Source organism: Amia ocellicauda, chromosome 13 (genome assembly GCF_036373705.1).
Source record: "Amia ocellicauda isolate fAmiCal2 chromosome 13, fAmiCal2.hap1, whole genome shotgun sequence".
NCBI lineage: Eukaryota > Metazoa > Chordata > Actinopteri > Amiiformes > Amiidae > Amia > Amia ocellicauda.
Window position 1 is genome coordinate 3,808,253 of NC_089862.1, and position 24,796 is coordinate 3,833,048.

Sequence of the window (24,796 nt, forward strand, 5' to 3'; positions counted from 1 at the left end):
TACAGTGTGTATAGTGCCTACATAAAACTGTATTCTGCAGTTATAACTACGTCACCATATACTCCCGAATGTATGGAGTTATTTTCGAGTATGACCATTTCTCTCTTTTCACGACACAAAATGTTCCTATGGCGTGAGCATTAGATGTCAGGCTCGCAGTGACATGGAAGCCCTGCTCGGCGCTCCAGCTCCATTTATCTCGGCTTGGCCAAGCGCGCCGAGCCCCGGCTTGCAGTTTCTTCAGTGACGTCACTCACTGAGGATGCCTGCCTCTCCTCATTCGACTGCCGCTTTAATGGCATTTTGATTCGTAATCAGTCCCTTTACCTTGGAAAAACAAAACAAAAAACACAAAACGACACCAGAACAAAGCGTAGAAGAGGGATCAAGACAAGTAAGGAATCTTTCTTCTGCGAAACTCCTGGAATGTTTTATCGGGTTCCGTCAAGGCAGGGTTTTTATTTGAAAAGGCCGGTTAAATTCTCCGCAGCTGCCAACCAATCGGAAGTGAGTATTTTTCGCGCTGATTGGGATTAGAGTTCCTGCAAGCATTGATTCGGGTTGCAATAACTCGGCGCTTGGAAGATGCTGCAAACAGGTTATTGTTATTTATCTCTCCTAAGTATTCTTGCTTTTTTTGGCAATCGTCTGTATGTTATGAATGTGTGTGCACAACGGCTGCAAACGTTTCGCTTTTTTCCCTTTAAAATAAAGCGAGGGCAAGTGTTTTGCACTGCTCTCATATGTGTTACAGTGCAAGGAGGTGTGCATTTTAAACCAAACACAGAATAGAAATCTATAGTTGGGAGGTTGTTTACCTGGTAGAATATAGCAAAAATAAGTAACCACTCATGCACGGAGAAGGTGATCTTATGGGAAGAATCCTGTACGTGTTTCTTAATTCATTATTCATACTTTCTGGTAGTTCGATGCACACATAGTATCGCATTATGTTTTAGCAGGGCCTTATTAATATAATATTTGTGTAGCAATGTGGGTATTGTAACTTGTGTACCCCTTCATTCCCAAGCGTACCTGTTCACGCAGCACGTTAGAATAGTGTGTCCACTCGATAGGGAAACTTGGAGCCTGGCTTCACTATAACAGTTTCTCTAACCCGCTTATGTGTGTTTCATTTAACCGTGAGAGACGCTGATATGGTGAGGTGTTTTGCACGGTCACAGCACTATTTAGTTGACATTGTGGCTGATAGCTAGGAATAGGTAGTAATGGCAAAGTTCATTTTGTATTGTTCAAGCATGTATGTATCGTAGCCTAGCCGGCACTATTAGAAAAGACACCGCTCTAACTGCTCTGAAGTCGTGGGTTATGGGTTTCTGTATTCTACAGCAGGCCGATTAGGCAACCAACATTTTTCTCCATCAGCTTCATACTAGTAGTACTAGTATAACACATTTGGATTACTGTTGATCACCTTTTAGTATTGATTTTCGCTTTCATTTTGTTTTCTTTCAATGGAGAATGAATGTCTGTGTGGGGGAATAATTGTAAACAGCATGTCTGACCCATACATTGCACCAGAAGTTTATTCGTAGGCAGTAATAAAAGGGCAGTTAATGTAGATGTTTTGGGCGATAAACGAAACTATATTAAAGCTGTAATGTTGGTATATACATGTGTATTGTAGAAACCTCTGCATGTTATTTCGTTATGTCTGAAAAATTACCCCGGTCGTCCTCTTCGCTGGATTGATAGTGTGGCATATGGGAGTTTGCTGTAGCTTTTGAATGGGGAAGCCATTTTTGACTGAGGTTGGTAAAGCGTATTGCAGCACGACACTGCTGTTGGTAGGACAGCCTATAAAACGGAAAGCTTTTTACGTACAACCAATCCACTGGACTTTCCAATTTCACTTGATTTCACGTTTTTAATGTAAGAATGCATGTGAGCAACGTTATAAGATCTGCAGATCTACTATTTTTAGTGTGGGTTTAGGAAAGTAAAAATGCAGAAAGTAGTTTACTGAATGACTGTTCAGTGTTTGTAAAATAATGTTCACTTCTGCCTCGATAGTTTCACAATGTTTCAGTTTCCCACCACACAGCGTCCTTTCTTGCACGAAAGGGCGTTTATTCCTTAGGATATAATTCTATCCGTTACTGTAAATACAGCCATGAAAGGCAAAGTTACATGTATCAACGACTTTGAGGTGTCCGATATTTTTCACGCTGAAATGTCCCACTGATATGTAGTGATGGCAGTAAGATGCTGAAACGTTGGCACTTCGTAGCACTTGCACTTTTTCTTTGTCTTGCAGAGCAAATTACATATTTGCTTTGTGATTGTGTTGATCTATGCCTTTCCAATGTTGTATGGGAGCAACATTTATGTATAGGCTACATATATCCAATACTGTCATTCCCCATTAGAAGTGCCCAACTTGAATTGTTTACTACAAATGAACCTAACCTGTGTGTGTATGTATGTATGTATGCCACTTACATTGTTCTTGTATAATTCACTTACGTCATTCATTCTACATTTTAAGTCTAGTGTAATGGTAGTCAAATGTATACATAGTGGTAGCTATATTTTCCTTTTTCCCCTCAGGGATATTGTTTGTCTTACAGGCATTAAAATACTTGACTAATATGGATGGCATACCCTACACATTCAATAAGGGTTTGCATACCCTCAAAAAAGGGACTTATACATGCATACACTTACAAAAAAATAACATTGTAATGCTCCTACTGCTGTCTCTACAGGCAAAGCGTCTATAATGGAGGTATGATAAGCAAATTGCTTTAGTGAAGACCAATTACCCCTCTCAAGAATTCTTGTAAGTATTTCGGACTGATATCCTGCAGTAATTCTGAAAGTATACTTTGACAGATTTCCTTATTAGCTCACCTTCGTGCCATATATATCCCTTCTTGGTCCATGGAGGTGCCCCTCAGCTGCCACTGTATAATCCATGCACTATGTGTGGTATATTATATATATATATATATATATATTTTTTTTTTTTATTATTAATAAAAACACATCCTTCAAGCTTCAGTAGAGAACATTACAAGCAAGTTCACTCTATACTGAAGTTAAAAGTCATAATTTTACATCTGGAGTATGGATCTATGTAGTGGAATATGCTCTATTAAAGACTGCTTTCTTTTGTAAAAGCAATTGTTATTCACTTTCATAAGTCTGCCATTTATAGTATTTATTTGGTGCTTAACCTCACATCCGTCAGTGAGTGATCAGATGTATCCCACAGAGTTCCCAATTCACATGTGTCTGTCCATGTTTTATATATGCGTTTCTCAACTCGGCGTGAAGCTATTGACCTCACACTGATATATTAGAATATGGTACTAACTTCTTGTGCCTTGGGGACAGTGGCAGGTACCTGACACAAGAATTTGTATAGGATGCACACTTCAGGGACTTGTGCATGGATTTCATTTACATACCTTGTAATCATTTCTAAAATATTTAGTGTAAAATATCAAGCATTTCAGCATTGGCCTCTCTCAATCAATACAAATCTAGAGGTTCCTAGTTAGTTTCTAGCCTTTTTATGTGCCTTTTATTTTATGCGGTTTACCTGTTTGTTGACCATACATTTAATTTAAATTGTATGTTTTTAAGTGTACCCTGCCTACTGGTTTAGCCTAATGCGTGCTTTCTTTGTTCTGGCTGAAGCAGTTAATGAAGATGGATGGATGTATATTGTTTTTATTGTTTTTTAACAGCTAGGCCAATATGTTTTGTCATTTACTGTTTACCAAGCCTATCAAAATGCTGTTGAGTGATCTTACAGCAATCAAGAGCTTCTGAAAATCCATGTTTTCTTAAAGCATAGACAGATTTTTCATTTGATACCAAAATTATAGGTTCATGTAAGAAGTTGAATCCCCACAAACAATGATTTACAGTGAGATCCTCTTAAGGTTGAGTATCCTCTTCTGTGATTGTCATGGAGACCAGCTATTTAAAATGTGCTTTGATTTGTTTTACTGTCCTTTTCCCATCGTTAGAAACTTAATCTTTCCAAAACATACACCTTTACATGTACTGGAACAGGCCACATTTTGGTCTCCCGGATTCTATGGGCTTTTGTTAGATGGTAACAGTTTTGCTTTGAGATTATTTTGTGGTACAGATGTTGCTGTCCTGAAGTTGTTTTGGAACTGAATGAGCTTTGATACGGCGTCATTGTTCCCTGTTTCAGTCAAACCAAAGGAGAAAGTGCTCCTTGGGGGGTCATTGTGAGGTGGGGGGATTTGATGGTAGTGGTGCCACTTTGACATTAGATTACTGGTGTCTGATATGAATATCCATACTGAATAAGTCTGCATATCATCTTTAAAATCCAAAATATAATAATTCACACTTCTTTGTGTGATTCTGTTCAGAACCCTTATTTTTAAATCACATTTCTCAGGCAGTAATGCCTGCATGAAAAGTACTTTGAAAAGACAAGATTGTGTAAACTTATCATAGACCAGGTTTTTCTTATTAATGCTGAACTTTAATTGCTAATGTAATCATGTACGATTTCTAGCGGACTTGCTTCTGAAGTCTGAATCTAGCCTTACAGCTTCCATATTTTGAGGAAATTAATGAACTTAAGAACGTCAAGAAAACCTAAATAGCTTTGTTTTTATTTCCTGTTAACAAATGTATACATGTTACGTAAAAAGCTGTTGCAATGACTTTATGAACTGGGTATGCATCCTAAGATGAAGCATTGGGAGGGGGTGGGACTATGTGCAGTGACAATTCTGTTCTCAAGTGCCTTGTTTCGCCTGTTTGTGTCCACTACCCAGAGTGATTCATAGCACTGCATTGGTTTAAGTATTCTGATAGGTTAATAAAACAGTGTCATCTCAGTCCTGTACTGCAGTATGGCAATGTAATGCAGTTGTATTCAATTAATCTGCATTACTGCTTTTTCCAGAATATATTGCAGAGCCCCAGAATAGTTATAGGAGGGACTCCAAAGCAGACTCTTTATCAGGGAACAACAATCCTTTTGAAGCACATACCTATATCTATATTGGTAGATATGCTAACAGAAACAACTACTAAAGAGAGTGAAGAAAGTAAAGATATTACATCCTTCATCCCGTGTGAGTTGGGGAAGTTATGTGAATTTAACCATCTGTGTTTGAGAGGAATGTGGCATTGGTGAAAGGTTACTAAAGTTACTGGTCCCTTTTGTGGATGTCTTTGAAATAAAGTATAACTGCACACTGTGTGTTTTTGTTTTGTTTTAAATAAATAAATAAAAATCCTGATGAACAGAGTTCCTATAAACTGTTCAATTATAGGAACTCTGAGGGGGTTAGGCCTAAGAGTGTGTTGGGTCAGGTATGCAGTGCATAAATGTTGGAAGCGGGCAACTTTAGGAAGCTTTTAAAAGTGCTGCTTTGCGCTGCTTTGGGAGGCCATTTTAGAAAGTACTGTGTTAGACCGTTCCAAGTGAAGAAGGCTCAGTCTCTCACCCTGGGTTTAGACAGCTGGGAGCAACACAGCTGAGAGAGCACCGCTCAGCATGGGGATCTGCTTTCATTGCTGCTTCCCTGTGCCTTGTTTTCCTTTGATATTACTGGGTCAGCTTTTCGGCCTATGCACACTTATGTTTGTTTTGAACAAAGCAGCAACAAAAGCAGGTCCTATGATTGAGGTTCCTCAGTGTTAACATACCCACTCATTGGTTGAAGTTGAAGACTGATGCCTGTGCTTGTGAAAGATTTCTCCTTATACTGCCATAGTCCTGCTGCTTAATCTTGTAACCATGGCATTAAGGATTGTTCTCCTTGGAGGGGGAAAAAATGTAACATGCAAAGAACTGAAACCCCCATGTTGAACCATCAAATGACACCAATCTTCAGCAGAGTGTAAGAGTGGCATTAATGTAGCCATTCAATTATCTCCGTCTTTAAGTGTTATTAAAGTGTTGCGTTTTCAGTAGTTTACAGTACGCTTGCATTGTGTGGTAGCTTTATTCTCTCTAGCCTCTCTGTAGTAGCTCTTTTAACACAGTACTATCTGTTGATATTTGTATTACTTGGCCTTTACCTGAGAATTGGAGATATTTGTTCTCCTTACTCTCATGTGTGATAACTGTGCACACGCCTTGTTTTTTGCTTTTCAAATGCAACAATTGCCTTCACCCTGCTAATTCAGTGTGTTCATTGCTCAATCTGAATGTGCTATGTCTATGTGTATTATAACGTCTAGCTCTTGCATCAGACTATCTACAAAAGTAGAACAAAAACACATTTTATAGCCTTAGCAGGGACGCTTGGCCCAGGGTTGATGTTGATCCAGCCTGGTGGGACACCAGGATAGATCACAGAAGACTGCTCCTATGTGGCATTCCTCTCAGGAACGAAATGTGTGGATGCACTACGCTGTGCTCTTTCCCTGTCCCTCTAGTCCCATCCAGAGATAGACCGACTGTCTTTGCCTGCAGTTGTCCCATTCTGTTCAGTCCTCTAACTTTCCCTAATTCAATACTTAACACAAAGATACAAAGGTGTAAACTGTTCAACGGTTCTGTGCTTTGAACAGTAAATTACTTTATCTAATCGTGCACTTGGAAAAACCTTCCTTTCAAGTATGTGGCTGTTCTCCTTTCTAACAAAAAGAAATCGATATATTTCTTTAAACTGCTTTTTTATTTTTTATCCCTCTTCACTGCTTGCAAGAACCTTTTTATTTAGCCTTCCACATATAATAAATGCAACAACAGCCGTTTGTTTTCACTAAGTAACAATAATTTATATTTAACAGTGCCCACTGTCAGTATTAACGTATTTGAATTTGATATAAGAAATCAATCTTTGTATTAGGCCTACCTTGTAATTGATTCCAATTTGAGTGTTACAATTGCCATGGAATGGCTGCACTGCAGATAAAGACAACGTTGATTGGTAGTTGTAAAATAAATGCCGGGAGATTAAATGAGTCAGAGGACATGACGGAAAGCCAGTTTACTTTGTGATGAAAAGTGAAACTTTGAGCATTCTGTGACTTTCCTAGTTTGATATCACTAACAGGTTTTCTGAAGGCATGTAGAGTAACTCATGTAGATCTGATTTAGCGGTTTGGTTGTGGTGTACTTGCACAAAGTAACATTAGATAAGTGATTTAAGATGGGTCATCTGTTTCTAAGAAGCTGATGTGAATTTGGATGTATCAACAGTATTAATCAGGTACACCTTTGTACCACCTCACCCCAATCAAATTAACTCTGTTCTCTTCTGCTGTGTTTGTCGCTGCTTTGTTTTGTTTTTTGTTTCGCTGATGGAATTGACGATTTGTGCTTTGGACATTTTAAGTAATTTACAATTTCAAGACTAAGAAAGCAAAATTGCCATGAGGAATGTCTTGATTTAAGAGGATGCCAACAGAGGTCCCTTAGGGGGTATCTTCAGGTACAGGGCAAGGTATGGGGGGGTTGGGAGAAGGAAACCTTAACCCTGACATCGATGTGTTTTCTCTCTGCTGCAGTTGAATGAGATTGGAAACAACTGGCTTGAATGGATCTGAATGCCAAGGGCAGCTCTCTGCCACTGATGCCGGAGCACCTGAACCCTGTGAGCATGAAGCCAGCCCCTGACGCTCTGGGCAGCCGCAAGAACCAGGTGGCAACCGTGGAGCTGAATGCTGATCCAGCCATCCTCATGGATAAGGCAGCTGCCCATCTCGCTGCCACTCTGCAGGACAGCGTCATCCAGAAGATCGGTGGGCATGAGCGTCTGAAGGACCTGACCTCCCGTGTGTTGAATGGGGATCAGGACAAGCTGCCCAAGCTGTGTGCTGCCGCTGAGCCGCCCCTTCGCAAGGGGGCTGACACCCCCCCGCAGCACGCCAGCCCCCAGAAGAAGAGCGACTCCCCTGAGATAAAACTCAAGATCACGAAAACTGTAGCCAACGGAAAGCCGCGCTTCGAGTCCTGCTTCTGCGAGGACGGGGAGGGGGCGGTGGTCCCCAATGTCCCCACCCCCACCCCCACCCCTACAGTGGAGAAGAGGAAGGAAGGGGAAAATAAAAGGAGGAGGAAAAGGAAGAGAACAGTCAAGTCTAACCCTAAGCAGAAACGTAGCCCCCCACTGGCACAGGTGTCGTCGAAAGTGGGCTCGGCACCTGATGACAGCTCAGACAGTCTCTACAAGGTTGGCAATGCGGATTATTTTTGTCTTTTACTGTTCGCTTTTTCTTTATCAATGTGTGTTTCTTGCATTTCCCGAAAGCACAATTAAAAAAAAATTCCATTGATTTATTGTAGATGTGTGGAGTAGTGGTTAGGGCTCTGGATTCTGAGCAGAGGGTTTTGGGTTCAATCCCAGGTGGGGGCACTGCTGTTGTACCCTCAAGCAAGGTACTTTACCTAGATTGCTCCAGTAAAAACCCAGCTGTATAAATGAGTAATTGTATGTAAAAATGTAATTGTGGCTATTGTAAGTTTCCCTGGATAAGGGTGTCTCCTAAGAAATATTATATAAATAATGTATCGTACACTGAAAGTTGGCATATTGCTTTCAAAAGTAGAGTAGGTCACAGATTCTTATGCATTATCTGTCTTTACTTGAAAGTAAACTGTCTATGCTTCTGTATGTTTGAAGACCTATAAAATCATCACAAATGGGGTGAACTTACTCATTTTGTATTTGCCATACAGTGCAAGAATCATACAATACAGGCATCTTGAAAAGCTACATGGATTGTGTATGTCTAGGGCCCTGTCCTAATAAAGAAAACAATAAATAGAAATATCTGTGTTTATATTTGGTCCTGTGGCATGAAACCTATCCCCATTTTAACATTATGACCTGTTAAAGCAGGACATCTCCAATACAGAATGTTGTGCACATCTCAATAGGACTGTGCCCAGTATTGCAGGTAGCAGGCCAGCTACAGACTTTTTGTTGTGAACAGTTTCAGAGACTCCAATCTCATCCCAGTGTTGCCTGAAAAGAGATACCTTTGTAACATCTGTTATCTATTAATGGGTTGGAAACAAACTGAATCTTAAATACCCAAAACAGTTTTCCAGTGTCTGGAATGATGTTTTCCTCCAACGTGTTTCCAAAGTGCTGCCACTGATAGTGATTTCCTTCACTATCTCTCTCTCTGGATGATTAAACGAGTGAGAATGCCAACACACAGCTTGGCACAGTGGAAGCCCTGCTCTATTGGTGAATGGCCTGACGTGTGCTCAGACCTCAGCTTCATTCTTGTTCTAATGCAGGTTGGGCAGACATTTATATTGCAGACATCCCAGGTGTGAATTTAGGCTGTGTTCATGGAGCACAGTGCTTGGCCATTCCACCTAATGATTATTCTTGGTGAAGAGTGTTCTGAAGAGAGATTAATTTTAAGATGTTTGTATTTTTTCTGCTCTTCTATTTGTAAGTTGCCCTGGATATGGGTATTTGCTAAGAAATAAATAATAAGATGTGGGGTGGGGGAGATAGAAATTATTCTTGGATGATTTTATTTAATAGAATAATTACTCTTGATACATGTGCAACAGAAGCAATCTAGAGTTCTAGTTGAGAGTCCAGGTGAGAGTCCTTTGCTGCTACACTGGAGTGCAATATTAAATGTGTAATCTCAATAGCTTACTGGACACCTGTGGCCCTGCAGTGTTTTCTGACAGCTGCTTTACCGCTCCCTTTGATGCTATTGCTCTTTCGCACCGTGATAAGAAGCAGGTGGCTTGAATGTTCTCATGTCATAGAATGTGTAACCTGTCAATGAGCAAGTGCTGTAGTATTGCGACAAGTGGATTTAACTTTGGGGCAATTCCTATTTGGTGCTATAAAAAAAGGTTGATTCAATGAAAGAGGAGATGAACAAACAAACAAAACCAAAAATATTTGCTACAGCAGAGCATTTTAAATCTGTTAGGTGTGTGTTCATGGCCTAACAAGTGATTATCCTTAAACCCTGTAATTTGCCGTTACTTTATAGTGACTTTTGCATTGGAACAATGGCTGATGCTATAAAAAGAAATCATACACGATCAGTAATGTGAACTCCAGTAGGGTGTAATCTCTGGGTTCTCTGAAAGCCTTTTCCTTCCAGATTTAATGAGAAGTGTAGGGCTGAGGAAGCTTGGTCACATCCCTGCCAGCTATTAATCACCATGGCATAGGCTGTATAATGTGTCCCAAACAACATGTGGTGTGCTGTCAGAGGTGGGCTGTGAGTAGAAGTGGGAAAGCTGTGGATGCGCACGTGAGCAATTTTACCAGTTTAATTTTTTTCTTTTGGTTTGATGTTATTAGAAATCGTTTGGCTCTCTATAATCGCCTGTATTGTCTCATATTCCAGACATCCTGTAAGTACACAGGCTCACCACACTACTCAGATATGCCACATACTGAGGTGTCATTACACTTCATGAATTGGATTTTTTAAGTTAAGGAGAGGTTACTTCTGTGACTTCATTTTTGGTAGTAACCTCTGCTTAATTAAAAACAAATCCCAGTTCACCATTTCCTATTTACCCACTGTCATCACCAACCCCTCCAGTATGAACTGACTTCTCTCGCTCCACATATACTGAGAGTTTACATTAGTGCGCATGATTCACAAACACAAAAGTCTTTTTCCTTCGTACAGTCCAGCTGAGCTGCAGGGGTTGGCTGAGAGATGGGCTTTGAGGGGCTTAACTGAAATAATGAATCAGCAGTCTCGGGACATTCTCTTCCCAGTGAGCCTCTTGACCTGTGCGCAGAAATGTAAACTGGGATGCCCATAGCTCAGGTGTTGGTATCATATCACTTCCACTTTTATTTCCCTGCTCTTTTAAGCAAAATTATCCACCCATGTCCCTTTCTTTGTATCAAGTGAACTTTTCTCTAAGCATTGCCTTTTGTTGACTGAGAAACTTCCTTTTTGTCCAATTGTACTTAACCATCCTGTCTTCTATGTTGCAGAAGGCATAGGCTTTCTACTTCTCAAATGCTCTTTAAATGTTAAACAGGCAAAAATAAATCTCTGAGCGAAATTTACATCATGTACATGTCACTTGCTGTTTTCCCTACCAAAAAAGAAAATGAAAATCTTTACCATGTGTTTCCATCATCTTATTGGCCCCTTTGCACTAACTGTAGCTATGGAAAGTTGTAATTTGTTTTAAGAGGATGTTAGTCATCAAGATGTGTCCCTACAGTCTATGATTTTGTTTATATATTTTTTTTACAATGACTGTCATTCAAAGCATCTACCTAATGAATGAAGGTATGAGTAACTGGTAGGCTATATGATTTCATTCCATAGTTTAGTAACGCATAGTGCTTCTCACTTTCATGAAATACTTGTAGGCTTATTTTATTTGCATAAAGGTCAGAGTCACCCATTTTCTGTTTTAATTGAAAAAAAAAATCTTTATTGCTCATCACAATTTGCAGGGTGGAAAAATCTAGTAGTAATATAGTAGTCTTGACTTTGACATTTGGGTCTGATAGTCTTCAGTGTAGTATGATGTGCCCCTGTTAAGCTGTGGTGATTGACTCGGGCCTCCCACACCCACACAGCTGGGTGAGGAGCTGTGATCTGCACAAAGGCAGGCACTCCTCTGTTTACAACCTCTTCTCACTTGCAAAGATTTCTGGAAGTCTCAGTGAATTACATTTTTAATTGGCTTTGGGACGGAAAAACAGTTTAAGAAATTAAGAAAAAGTCCAAGTGTAAAGAAACACACAGATTGCTTGGATCTTGGAACTGACTTGAAACATTTTACTTTTTTACAAACTTTCTTTGTGTGTGTGTGTGTTTGATTAAACTGTAATTTATTTGCTATACTGTCTGTCATCCAGAACCTAGGCCACTGATTTACCTGAGTTTTCTGTACCTTGCATGGTCTCCGTATAGTAGCCAGTACAATGCAACATGAAATTGACTGACAGACTGACAATTTCTCTTCTCTCATCAGTTCTTCTGATCTCCAGCTGGCTTCATGCTCCCCCCAATTAAATTATGCCCCAATGTTCATTATTCTTCAAAGATTGAATTCTTAACACATTCTAGATAAAAGGGAAGGAAATGCAAAATAAATTGCTCTAGGAAGAAAATGTTTACAGTCCATTGGGCAAATTATAGGCTGCCCATGCAAATGTGTCCATATCACAAGGGGGAAGAAATAGTTTGTTTTCGTTATTAAAAATTCATTGGTGTTTTATCTTAAATCTTTTTTTTAAATATAAATTGCATTAATTTGGGTGCGTCTGCTTCATACGTTAGCATCTGTTGGCAATTTAAATTGGTAAGGTGATACATCCAAAAAAAAACAAAAAAAACTGAACATTTTATACATATATCGGCAAAGCTGTAAAAAGAGAATAATGAAATACAATTACTATTGAGGCAGAATGTTTTTCTAGGGTAATGGCAGCCAGTTGGGTTAAAAATGAGTTACATTTCAGTTTTAAGATAATAAAGGTAGACCTAAAAGTATCTTAGTTTGACGACACAAAATTGCACAAAAACCATGCTAACGTTGCAGTGCATGGTTTTTGAATGAGAGCAATGAAAACATTTCTTATTCAAAACATCGGAATGGGGAGAAACCCTTACTGCTGGGTAAGATTCCCTGGAGACGTCACAGAGCAGTCACTCATAGTAGTGAAACCTAATTTATCTTTGTGCTTCTGTATAGGAGAAAATAGTCAGTTTGGGTTCAGAAGAATTATTCGAAAGAGATGGTATTGACTGTTTGAGACATCTGAGCATGTTCATCAAGAGCATTTTCTTGATCTGTGTGTTCATTCAATTATCTAAATCTAAATATTTTTAATGTAGGCAAAATCCTTGACAATGGACAGTGTCTTGTAGGGATTGTAGAGTAGAATACAAACAAATGTTGCTCTGAGGCTTCTGTAACTGTACTTCTCTATCACTGCTCTCCAGAACTGGATTGACATTCATGTTTCCAATGGCCCACATGACTCGGCCTTTGTTTCATTCTTATCTGCTCATTACCATCACAGGTGAAGGTGGTAGGAGTTCATGATGACCCCTGGTTTACAATACACAGATTCTATATGGCAGAGTGGAATGAGACTGTCCTTATCAGAGGTTGCAATAGCTTCTTAAACCAAATGTGTTTTTAACTGGATGCCATTTCTGTTTGTATTTTCTACCTAAATATCTGCATATTGTTTATTATTGTATGGACATTTGTTACTTCTCTTCAATGCCAGTGTAGCAATAATTTTTTAAAGTTTTCTTTAGGAAAGCACATGCATATTTGAAATGCCTGTAATTCACTTATGGAAATTGTGAATTGCATTTAGTATCGTGCAAGTCCAACTGTAGCAAAGATAATTTGAGCTGCAGAGAAATGCACCTGAATACAATACAATTAACATGTTTGTGTTATTGATTATCAGGGGAATTCTTCCACCAGTTCATACTTTTCACCTGTTTGTGACTCATGTGACATCACATTTTTAGTGATAATTTTAGCTTTTAGATGTAGCATACAATATTTCCTCTCAACAGATTAACAAATGAGTTTAAAGTTTCTATTTTTATTTTCTGCTCCAAAGTATTCTTCATGCATGGCTGTCAGCACTAAACTTTTGACATTGTAATCATCTGTAATTCAATCCAGTACTCATTGTACTTGAACATTTATGAAGAAACAAAATCAATGCACCTGAAAGAATACTGTTGAAGAGGTTTATATTTTAAATGTTCACTGAAGGTCATACCACATCCATTGAAAAGTGAATGATACTTGGCTCTTGAAGTGTTCTAGCAAAATCTTTGTACTGTTTAAAGCAGGGACCTGTTAAAGCAGAGATTTTTGAATAACAATTTTTCAAACATATGCATTTAGCATGCTTGATTGAATATACACCATCTGAGTAGGCCACCCTGGCCCTATAGTATTGTTGGCTCATGAAATGGACACCCTCAGGTTTGAGTTGTTGAGTTGTGGAGGTAGATTGCTGATTTAAAGACCCGAGCCCTGCTCCCCACTTGTATGGGTTATGGTTACTCCTGTGACCTCATTCTTCCCATTGTGTGGTGAAGGGAAACCACTAATCTTATCAGCAAGGAAAAAGTGAAACCACAGCAAAGCCCTTCAACCACTACCATTGGCTGTAGCACAACAACAGTGGAACACAATGCTTGCCACCTTGTTTATGCTTGGCAAGCTGAGCATATATTTCATATCGTGGCTTCTGTTTGATTTAAGACTAAATCATACTTGAATTAGTTTTTAGGCTGTTTGAAGTGACTCAATTGCTGTGAGCTAAGTGAAATTTAAACATTACATCTGAAAACTTTATAAAAAGTTTTATGAAGGGAATTTTTTTTTTGCTGAGGGAATTATTTTTTAATCTTTATTTAGAAAATATAAATATGCAAATATACTATTTTACGCTGTATTCAATTGTGTTTTTGTTTTTTGTTTTTTACACTTTATGATGTCTAATAGAGCTAACATATGGTTGATGAAATTAGCCTTGGATGCTTAGTCTCCACTGAATTCCAGCATTACCAGTAGTAACTTCAGTGATCGTAAGATTGTATAGATGTAATTTTCACCTCTAGTTAAAATGTATGATTGTAAAGCCATGAGTGTGAGAGATTTGAAGACTTGGCATCACCGACTTTCCATTTGTATTTCATCCCACCCTTCTGTGGTCTCCGCTCTCCTATTAGGCACATTAGGAACCCATTAGGCCATTTTCAAAAAAGCTGTAGCCGAGCATCTCTGAATCATTGTGTGATGGGGCTGCTGCAGTGACGGCGGTGAGTCATCCAGCAATCGGCAATCTGCTGTGGAGAGATTGCTCCCATACTGGCTGCACAGCCAGCTCGGTGGGCTTGGATTGTTTATTGGCAATTACAGGCTGTGGCTTCTTAAAGGAGGAATTGATGTGATCTTCCAGTGTTTTCCCGTTCTGTAAACAGTGCTGAGTGAGAGGGCATTGGCATATGCTCGGCATGTGCTGCAGTACCCCAGGAGCCCACATACTTGTTGTTACTTATAGACACAACTTTAGGGAAGTCATATGCTGTCCTTCTTACAAAGTTCCTAATCATGACTTTGTGCTGGATATTGGCATGGCCTGTGGCCAATATGCAAGAATCCTGCAATGTTGTTAGTGCTTAGTGCATGCTTAGTTGATTTTTGCATGAGAAGGTAATTTCCTGTGAAACCTGAAACCTATCCATTCCAGCAAAAACACTATCTGAGCATGAGGGGAAGAGTGATGAGGGAAGAGTATTGGTGTGACGCAGCAGAATTTTCAACATGGTGCCCCAACAACATAATCTGCAGCATAACAAATGCCCTACATGACCATACAGTGAGGGGAAAAAAGTATTTGATCCCCTGCTGATTTTGTACGTTTTCCCACTGACAAAGAAATGATCAGTCTATAATTTTAATGGTAAGTGTATTTTAACAGTGAGAGACAGAGAAACAACAAAAAAAAATCCAGAAAAACGCATTTCAAAAAAGTTATACATTGATTTGCGTGTTAATGAGGGAAATAAGTATTTGATCCCTTATCAATCAGCAAGATTTCTGGCTCCCAGGTGTCTTTTATACAGGTAACGAGCTGAGATTAGGAGCACTCTCTTAAAGGGAGTGCTCCTAATCTCAGCTCGTTACCTGTATAAAAGACACCTGTCCACAGAAACAATCAATCAATCAGATTCCAAACTCTCCACCATGGATAGCTCTTTGGTCTTGGCCAAGCATATCAGGGACAAGATTGTAGACCTACACAAGGCTGGAATGGGCTACAAGACCATCGCCAAGCAGCTTGGTGAGAAGGTGACAACAGTTGGTGCGAAGAAACACAAAATAACTGTCAGTCTCCCTCGGTCTGGGGCTCCATGCAAGATCTCACCTCGTGGAGTTTCAATGATCATGAGAACGGTGAGGAATCAGCCCAGAACTACACGGGAGGATCTTGTTAATGATTGCAAGGCAGCTGGGACCATAGTCGCCAAGAAAACAATTGGTAACGCACTACGCTGTGAAGGACTGAAATCCTGCAGCGCCCGCAAGGTCCCCCTGCTCAAGAAAGCACATGTTCATTGGCAAACTTCAGACAGGCCTGTACATCTGAATGATTCAGAGGAGAACTGGGTGAAATTGTTGTGGTCAGATGAGACCAAAATCGAGCTCTTTGGCATCAACTCAACTTGCCATGTTTGGAGGAGGAGGAATGACCCCAAGAACACCATCCCCACCGTCAAACATGGAGGTGGAAACATTATGCTTTGGGGGTGTTTTTCTGCTAAGGGGACAGGACAACTGCACCGCATCAAAGGGACGATGGACGGGGCCATGTACCGTCAAATCTTGGGTGAGAACCTCCTTCCCTCAGCCAGGGCATTGAAATTGGGTCGTGGATGGGTATTCCAGCATGACAATGACCCAAAACACACAGCCAAGGCAACAAAGGAGTGGCTCAAGAAGAAGCACATTAAGGTCCTGGAGTGGCCTAGCCAGTCTCCAGACCTTAATCCCATAGAAAATCTGTGGAGGGAGCTGAAGGTTCGAGTTGCCAAACGTCAGCCTCGAAACCTTAATGACTTGGAGAGGATCTGCAAAGAGGAGTGGGACAAAATCCCTCCTGAGATGTGTGCAAACCTGGTGGCCAACTACAAGAAACGTCTGACCTCTGTGATTGCCAACAAGGGTTTTGCCACCAAGTACTAAGTCGAAGGGGTCAAATACTTATTTCTCTCATTAACATGCAAATCAATTTATAACTTTTTTGAAATGCGTTTTTCTGGATTTTGTTGTTGTTATTCTGTCTCTCACTGTTAAAATACAGCTACCATTAAAATTATAGACTGATCATTTCTTTGTCAGTGGGCAAACGTACACAATCAGCAGGGGATCAAATACTTTTTTCCCCTCACTGTATTCCTAAAAATTAATAAAGGAAAGCAAAATTAGCTACTCCCTTGTTTTGTTTTAATTTCAGAAATACCACATTATTTGCAAAACACAAGTGGGTTCCATCTTTTTGCTTTAACTGGGATTTTCAAAAGCCAGTTAAGGTAACATTCCAACAGTCTGTCACTTCAGCTACATCACATTGTTTGGTATTTGTTAATTTGCTCTCTGGCATCTAGTGTAGCAGACTAAGTGTGTGGTTTAGAGTATATAGAATGATACTGTCACATGATGTGGTACTCTGCCTTCTGCTTTTCCAATTTTTAATAAATTGGATCTCTGGTTGCTTCCTTATGTGTCAGTGAAATAAGTATCTTAATTAGTACATTCATATTTTAAGATCACTGAATGTTTGTAAGGTAAATCATACTGATCACAAGCCATCGGCAGCACTGTTTTTTTAATGAGTCATTCTCCATGTTTTTTATTTGAAATTACACCCAATAGCTACTGCTTTAGTGAGAAGCCTAGTGGATTCAATTTAAAAAATGTTGTTAGGCTGTGTGTTTGTGCTGTCTGAACATACAGCTGTCTTAGTTCACAGAGGAGGAGTCGGGTTAATCATTCAGCCTACATGCGGGATTAGTCATATACTTCTATCTAATGAAAGCAGGACATTGGCATACCAATGGCAATACCTATGGCAAACGGCATAGCCGTTTGACCCACTTCATGTTTCACAAGCTGCATCCTCTTGCAGATATTGTCACATTACATTCACAGTTACTGTAAAGGTTACATTTACAGATGAAACTCAAAAGTGAGTTGTATAATTATTTATAAATTGTTTAGTGTTTTTGTATTATTATTGGCCAAGACTAAAGCCTTCAGCTCCTAAAATATGTTTTCAGTTTCCATACATCGAAAATATTTTAAGCATACAAAGGATATTTATGGCATGTGAGGTGAAAACACACGGTAATCATCAGGGACAAGTGAATTTGGTGAAGTCTAGTAGTGTGTGATGTGTGTGTGTGTGTGTCTCTCTCTCTCTCATCAGGTATCTGAACCCCAGGAACAGCTGAGGGAGGGAGAGGGGGATCTCCAGGTGAGGTATTGCGTGGGAGATGTGGTCTGGACTAAGGTTTCTGGATTTCCCTGGTGGCCCTGCATGGTAACCACAGACCCGGCGTTCAACAACCACGTCAAACGGAAAGGTTTGTGGGACCCAACTGAATCCTGTGACTGAAACTGAGGAAAACCAACTATGGAAGGTGCTGGTCTGGCCTTGGCCATGCATCATTGGCTCATTTGAGCAATGTGCCAGCTCCCCAGCCGCTTATCAAGATTGACTGGCTTTTCTCGGGGAGTCATAATTTGAATTGTATACAGGAAGTTATCATGCTCCTGAGTGACTCACTTGCTCAAAGTGCAGGTTGAGCCCTATGTCCCAATTATTTTTGGTCCAAAAACTGCTATTAGTTTGTGACCTGGATCCCCCCAGCAGTGGGATACAATTGGCTTTGTTCTGCCAGGCCTGGGATCCTCAGGTTGCCACCAAAAAGGCATCTCCTAGTAACCCACCAGATGCCCATGGCAGTGTTGTCAGTCAGAGATGCCCCATTCCCAAGGAGCTGACTCTCCTGTAAGCAACTGTGCAGCTCATAGTGGTAAAAATAAAATAATTTAATAATTGCATACCCTAATGTTCATATATACCCTAAGCCCAGGGATGAAGGAGTGGAAGTGGGTGATTGACTTATTAGCAGTCTGCTATTTCCAGTATCAATCTATTCCAATATTGTGAGTTACATGCTGCAAGTGGAAGCATTTAGATGAAAGGGGGCGGGCAATTCTTAACGCACAGCAAAAACAAATATTTACCACCAGACAATGTGACGCATTCATAAAACTTTTAATGCCATGCTATGTTGACGCCTGCTTTTCCTCCAGAAAATTGTAAAAAGTGAAGTTTCACATTAATATTTTTGAAAAAGGGGTAGTCAATTTGACAATTTTTAGGTTATATGGACATGGACCAGTTTCTTGTAATCATCTAAAGCTTATTCACTTTGCGTTTCTTTCTAGCGATCAGCAGCAGGCCGTGCGTGCAGTACCACGTGCAGTTCTTCGGGATCAACCCTGAGAGAGGCTATATTTTTGAGAAGAGCATTATTGCCTTTGTAGGGAGGGAGCAATACAGGGAGTTGTGCCAAGAGAGTGCCAAGCAAGCCACCTCCCGTAGCGACAAGAAAAAGGTATCCTGTCTGTTCCCAGAGTCTCGGCACAAAATGCACACATGCTTGATTTTAAATATAAAAAATGTAAACTGCTTAGTTTTATTAATTTCTAGCTGTATCAAAAACAAGGTTAACAACCCCTGATTTCTAAAGTATGTCTAAATAAATGATAGCCTTCTGAGGTTAAAACGTTAGATTTGTTTACTATTATTTTGACCTCTAAGTTCATTATAAATCTTATTGTAGTTTCTTGAATGTGGAACTATGAGATTTTGAATGCAAATGATTGCTTTGACGTTGATGCACTTATCTGTAATGCTGGCAGGAAAATAGAGCTTGGAGGGCAATGTAAAAAATATTCTCCACTTCCATTGCAAATTAATTTTGTTATATCTGAAGAATATATTAATAGAGTAAGCCAGCAAATGTTTTACAACCTCTCTAGGAATACAACCAATTAAAAATAGTTTCTCACATAATAACAAAATTTAAAAGTAGTCTTTCACTGCTATCACCATTTCAGACCAATAGGATGTAATTTTGGAGGTGGCACTGTACTGCTTTGGTGTAGCTCTTTCTAATCTAAAATAAAGTGATGTGAAGGGGAGAGATTTGTTTTTACCATGTTTTAAATGTCTCTGTCATCCTGCACAGCTGTCCAAGCCAATGCCAGCCAAACTGCAAGTGCAGTGGGATATTGGAATTGCGCAGGCTACAGAGGCGGCCGCTATGGCCTCAGAGGAGCGTATGGCCAAGTTCACCTTCGCCTACATCGGTGACCGGCCGCAGCTCAACCCTCGCGTCCTGGCAGAGCTGGGACTGGAGGAGCCACCGTCCACCCAGTCTTTCCAGCCACCTCAGGCTGGAGAGATGTCCCCGGGCAGGGCGACCATCACAGACTGCCAGGAACCCGGCAGCAAGCCTCTAGAGTCTAAAACCCCCTTGCACAAAAGCAGCACTTCACAGACTAAAAAGACTCCCACAAAAACGGCTTCCGGTAGGACAAAATTGGGAAGGGGGCGGAAAACCACCCTTAAGAAAAAGCAAGAGGTCTCTAAAACCTCACGACGGAAGGCAGACAAGTCCACACCAGCACCCCAGGTTTGTAGAATTTGCTATGTAGCTTGGTTCACTCAAAATTGGCATTATGATTTTGGGCAAGTGTAACTTGCAGTGGGGGGAGGTGTTTTGACTTTTTATGTAAAGGAGTATATGGGGGGATGGAAGTAAACTGCAATTTATACTATATGTCCCATCTTTCTCCTTTGGTTGCAAGTAGTTTGCTTGCAGACCATTAGTTACGTTTCTTTTGCTAGTCACCAGGTGTCCTTCTGAAAGCGTGCATTTGTATGCTATTGTTAAGTATGTTTTTAATTAACAATATTTGATATACTGCATAAATGTTTTTACTACAACTTATACCTCCATCAAATTGTACAACCATGAATGCTTGTCAGTGTAAAAAGTCATCACTTTGTCTTCATGAAAAGTCTTTAACTGAATCTAAACTTAGATTTGAGTTCTCCAGATTGTTTATTGTATGGTATGCACTTTGCAAGCCGATGGACTTTTGGTTTTGTAAGTAAAGACCCTTGATACTAATTGAAAATGCAGATGATTTAAGAAGACTGTGTTGTACTGCTCTTAATCTTGAAACTACCTGCTTTGATGAAGGTAGTATAAGAAAGAAGGTCAGAGAGAAGCTCAGCAGAAGCTGTGAAAGCTTTGTGTCTATAGGCTTACTTGTTTTATTGCTTTTAGTTGTTGCTAATGCTTTTAATTCAAGAATAATGTTAAGTTTGTTTGCCCCTCCAGGCTCTTGACGAACCTTCCAATGTCTCTAAAGAGAGCAGTAAAGACTTACTTGAATCCCAGCTGAATCAGCAGAAAACTAAAGGGAAACCTCAATCCCGTGGCAAGGCCGTGAAAAAGAAGGCCCAATTGGAGGCTTCCCCTGCAGGAACGTCTCTGTTAGAGTCCCCTTCTTCATCGGGTCCAGGTGGGGGAGCAGCTTTGTCCTCAAGACAAAATATCAGTTTCTGGCAACCATAGGGTTTTGATATTTCTGAGTCTTTAGCAGGGTTGTAACAGCGATGTAAAGGTGTGGTCATTAGACCTGAAAAATTTGACATTTGGGTGAAGGAGGCTTACAGATGTTAGAAACCTGATTATCAAGGTTTTCTAGTCATGTGAAAGCTAAGACACCATTACATATCGAAGGAATGTGAAGCGTATCAGCCAGAAGTGTCATATAAAAGTGTCTCTAGACAAGCACACTGCTGCGGAACAGTGGTCTGTCTGCTATGCACGACAGATGTGGTTGATGATGCAACCACAGTTCTCATTAAATAGAAATTCCAGATGTAGGTATATTTCTGGTAATATTCTTTTAATGGTTGTCAGTAACTTCCAGGTAACCTGAGTCCTGACAAACTGCAGTTCTGGTTGCTTTGTGAAGTATCTATACTGCTTTATTTTGTGCCATCCCCTCCCCATTACTTTCCGTACTCAATATCTTAAAAAAAAAAAAAAATGCTCTTAACATAATGCATAATTTATTTATTTGACTATATGTAAATTAGCTTTTTTTTTTTTTTTTTCTTTATTCATTCAGCCAAAAGAGTAGCAAAGACTAAGCCCAGTGCTCTTAAGGAGTCCAGAAAAAAGACCAATCCCAAAGGTGAGTAGGAAGGCTGGACTGGGTTTGGCAAAAGTGTAAACAAAACATGCTCTGTCATTAAATTTTTTCGGAAACGCTGGTTTCTAAGGTTTTCAAATCCATTTGTATTAATTTCCTTTTGAGGAAAATGGGTTCCTTAATCAGTATCTTGGAATATATTGTATCCTCTTATACATTTTTCCATTTTGTTTCTTGTGTGACTTTTTTTCTCCCTTTTTTACATTTTCGTTTTAAGGAAGCACAAGAGCAACGCAACCAAAAAGGCCCTCTAAGAGGCCGCTGGATGTCACTGAGGATAAGAAAGCTGAACAGCCCAGGAAACGAATGAAGCTTGACAGCAGCACACAGAAAAAAAAGGTTTGGAAAATTGTCTGAAAAATAAACACAAAACTGAGAAAAGGGGGAAACAGCACTGTACCATTAGCCGGTAATCTGTCGCAAGAAGTCTGGCAGATGGGTCCCGAGCAGGTTCTCTTCACCTCTTACCTGTTCTTGGATAGTTAGAAATCTAGCCTTGAGTGTGGCTCCACCCACCGAAATAACTGTTCCCCTTGTTACAGGTGGGATGGACTGGGGGATAGGCCTGAATCCTGATGTATGTAGAAATGTGTTCTGGTTGTTAATGTTTCACAGTGGCTCTTTAATGAACATTATTAACAGCACCTGTTCATACAGGTTGTGTGATCCGGTTCCAACTGTAGCCGTGACTGGGTTGCGGTGGTACTTTCCTTCCCCTTTTTTTTGTAAATAAAGCTGCACAGATGGAAAGTAACTCTTCCTTGATTCTGAGCTTTAGGGGGAAAAGTTCAGATGATTTGAAGTGTAACTGATATCCTTTAATATGTGGTAGGGGTTTTCAACCTTGTCCTAGTGAGTGCAACGGGGAGTCCAGTAACATTTATTAAAGAAAAAAATGTTGAGGACTTGCACCTTTTTTTATTTTGATCAAGGTATGTTTTTGTTCAAATTATCAAAAAGAAAGGGACTTGCTTAAGATCTTGTTAGCTTCCATGTTTCCCCACACATTAAGTGATTTAGTGTCCTATAAACCTGTCTAGATGGGGTCTATCCAGATCTAGGGTTGGAGACCACTTATGTTCATAGTTACAAGATCTAACTCAGGCTCATTCTCTTTCATCCCACCCTCCTGAATCAGTCGGCCTCCACTAAGCCACGCAAATCTAAACTGGCCACCGAGATGAAAGAGAAGAATGCAGAGAGTGCCCTGATGACTCTTCAAACTAACCATTTTGGTAGGTTTTCACAGTGCTTGGAGTTAAAATTAACAGCCTATTAAACCTGGTTGCAAGAGTTAGCCTACCATATCTAACAATTGAAGAGTTGAAGTGCACCTACTAAGTTGCAGTATTTTCCTTTATTGAAGACTGGCCTAAACTCTGTTCTATTTGATTTGTTAATCATCAGAACGATCTGAGCTACAACCACAATAAAGACGTGTATCCCAAGTGCCCAGGGCGAAGAGTGAAACTCCCACAGTATTTGCGGTAGAAACTTGAATGGTGACTGAACTGGCCCTACGCTGTATCATTCGCTAACTTGTTTCTCCTCTTCCTCTGGTGCAGAAAGTAAACTACCGGAGAAGTGCAAGCCCCTGAAGAAGCGAAAGAGAATGTCAGCTGGTCAGTCCCTCCCAGCCAGCAAGAGGTCATCACTGCTGCCCTCCTGCACAGAACCTGAGGTGGGGGTTGAGGTTAATGAGGACAATTGGTGATGTTTCCCCTTTAATGTCTGTATCTGCAATGCAATTAAATGTATACCTGTATATATATTTTAAGTAATAATTTACAGGTTTAAGAAACAAACCCCTCCACCGTGACTCGCATGTTGCCACTTCCTTGGTATCGCTATTGCGCCAGCAGTAGATAAGAAACTAGTGTAAACAAAGTACTGGCAAGTACTGAGATTGTGAGAAAATAAAACTTGCATAATATGGATGAAGAAATACATTGATTCAACAGCTAGATACTTGTATGAGCGTTTCAGATGTAAACTCAAAATTAATAAGTTATAAATACTTTCTTCTCTGGATCAATGCCTTGATCAGTCACCTGTTCATGAATGCTAATTCTCCAAAGAGTTCTGCATGCAGGTTTCTTTCATAACAGTTGGCAATGGATTGATCTTCGCATACAACTGCATTTTTGCTGAATGTAAAGCTATTTCATTCGTGTCCCGTTCCTAAGTTGTTGACACGCATATCGTTCACTGAAGATTCTGTCTGAGGGCTGTCAATGACCGTATGTCATATTGACCTTTGAACTGGGTAAATAAACAGCAATATGGCAGCACCCTCGAGTTTTACATGATGTGAAAAGTTGACAAAGACACTTGAACCATTGGGTTATGCGTGCTTTGTTGACAATACCAGCACGATCAAAAGTAATCAACCAGATCGAATGAAATATCTAGCACCTTTTTGTTTTTGACTAAAGTCAAAGTCGGACAGCACAGGACACGGGGGGGGGGGGGTTTCTTGCAGGCAGAACATTGCATTCCATTTGCATTGCCATTGTTCTGAAAAAATACCGCAGTACGAAACAATGTGTAAAATCGGATTATGAAACATTTTTCTGGGGTTATTACTGTTATTATAAGAATGCAAATCAAGCATGTCAGTGTGCTGGATTTTTGACACAGCCAGTGTGTGTGCCAATCTGGCCAGGTACAAATTAAGCAATTGGATCTCCCCCACAGCCCCACCCCTCCCTCTCACTCATAGACTACATGGCTATGAAATTTAAAACTGCTTCAGTGAAATATGAGGAGGAGAGCTGCTGACAGTGGTGTGTTTGTGTTGGCCCTCAGAGCTCCTGCGAGGGCCCAGGAGAGGAGCGACCAGACTCTCCCTGCGACAGCACTGATGACGCACAGCCTGAGACTGCAGCCTCCAGCAAAAGGGCGGAGCGAGGGGGTGGTGCCAGGAAAGACCATATCTGCCAGGTTATTTTTTTTTTTAATCGAGTCCTCTTTCAATAGTAAGAAGAAACACTTTTG

General features: G+C 40.2%; 1 protein-coding gene across 5 annotated transcripts in view; it reads left to right on the top strand.

Annotated features, from left to right (window-relative positions):
- Positions 1–242: 242 nt before the first annotated feature.
- The window catches only part of nsd2 (nuclear receptor binding SET domain protein 2), a 32,865-nt gene continuing 8,311 nt past the window's right edge, over positions 243–24,796 (top strand). The window contains exons 1-12 of one of the 5 annotated variants that reach the window (XM_066719730.1): positions 520–598; positions 2,730–2,803; positions 7,486–8,150; positions 17,922–18,078; positions 18,950–19,119; positions 19,756–20,202; positions 20,917–21,100; positions 21,716–21,781; positions 22,017–22,138; positions 22,938–23,034; positions 23,365–23,480; positions 24,608–24,742. In XM_066719730.1, the coding sequence (XP_066575827.1) occupies positions 7,515–8,150; positions 17,922–18,078; positions 18,950–19,119; positions 19,756–20,202; positions 20,917–21,100; positions 21,716–21,781; positions 22,017–22,138; positions 22,938–23,034; positions 23,365–23,480; positions 24,608–24,742 (2,130 nt within the window). In that variant the 5' untranslated portion in view covers positions 520–598; positions 2,730–2,803; positions 7,486–7,514. The other 4 variants (XM_066719733.1, XM_066719732.1, XM_066719731.1 and 1 more) reach the window with 4 other exon arrangements.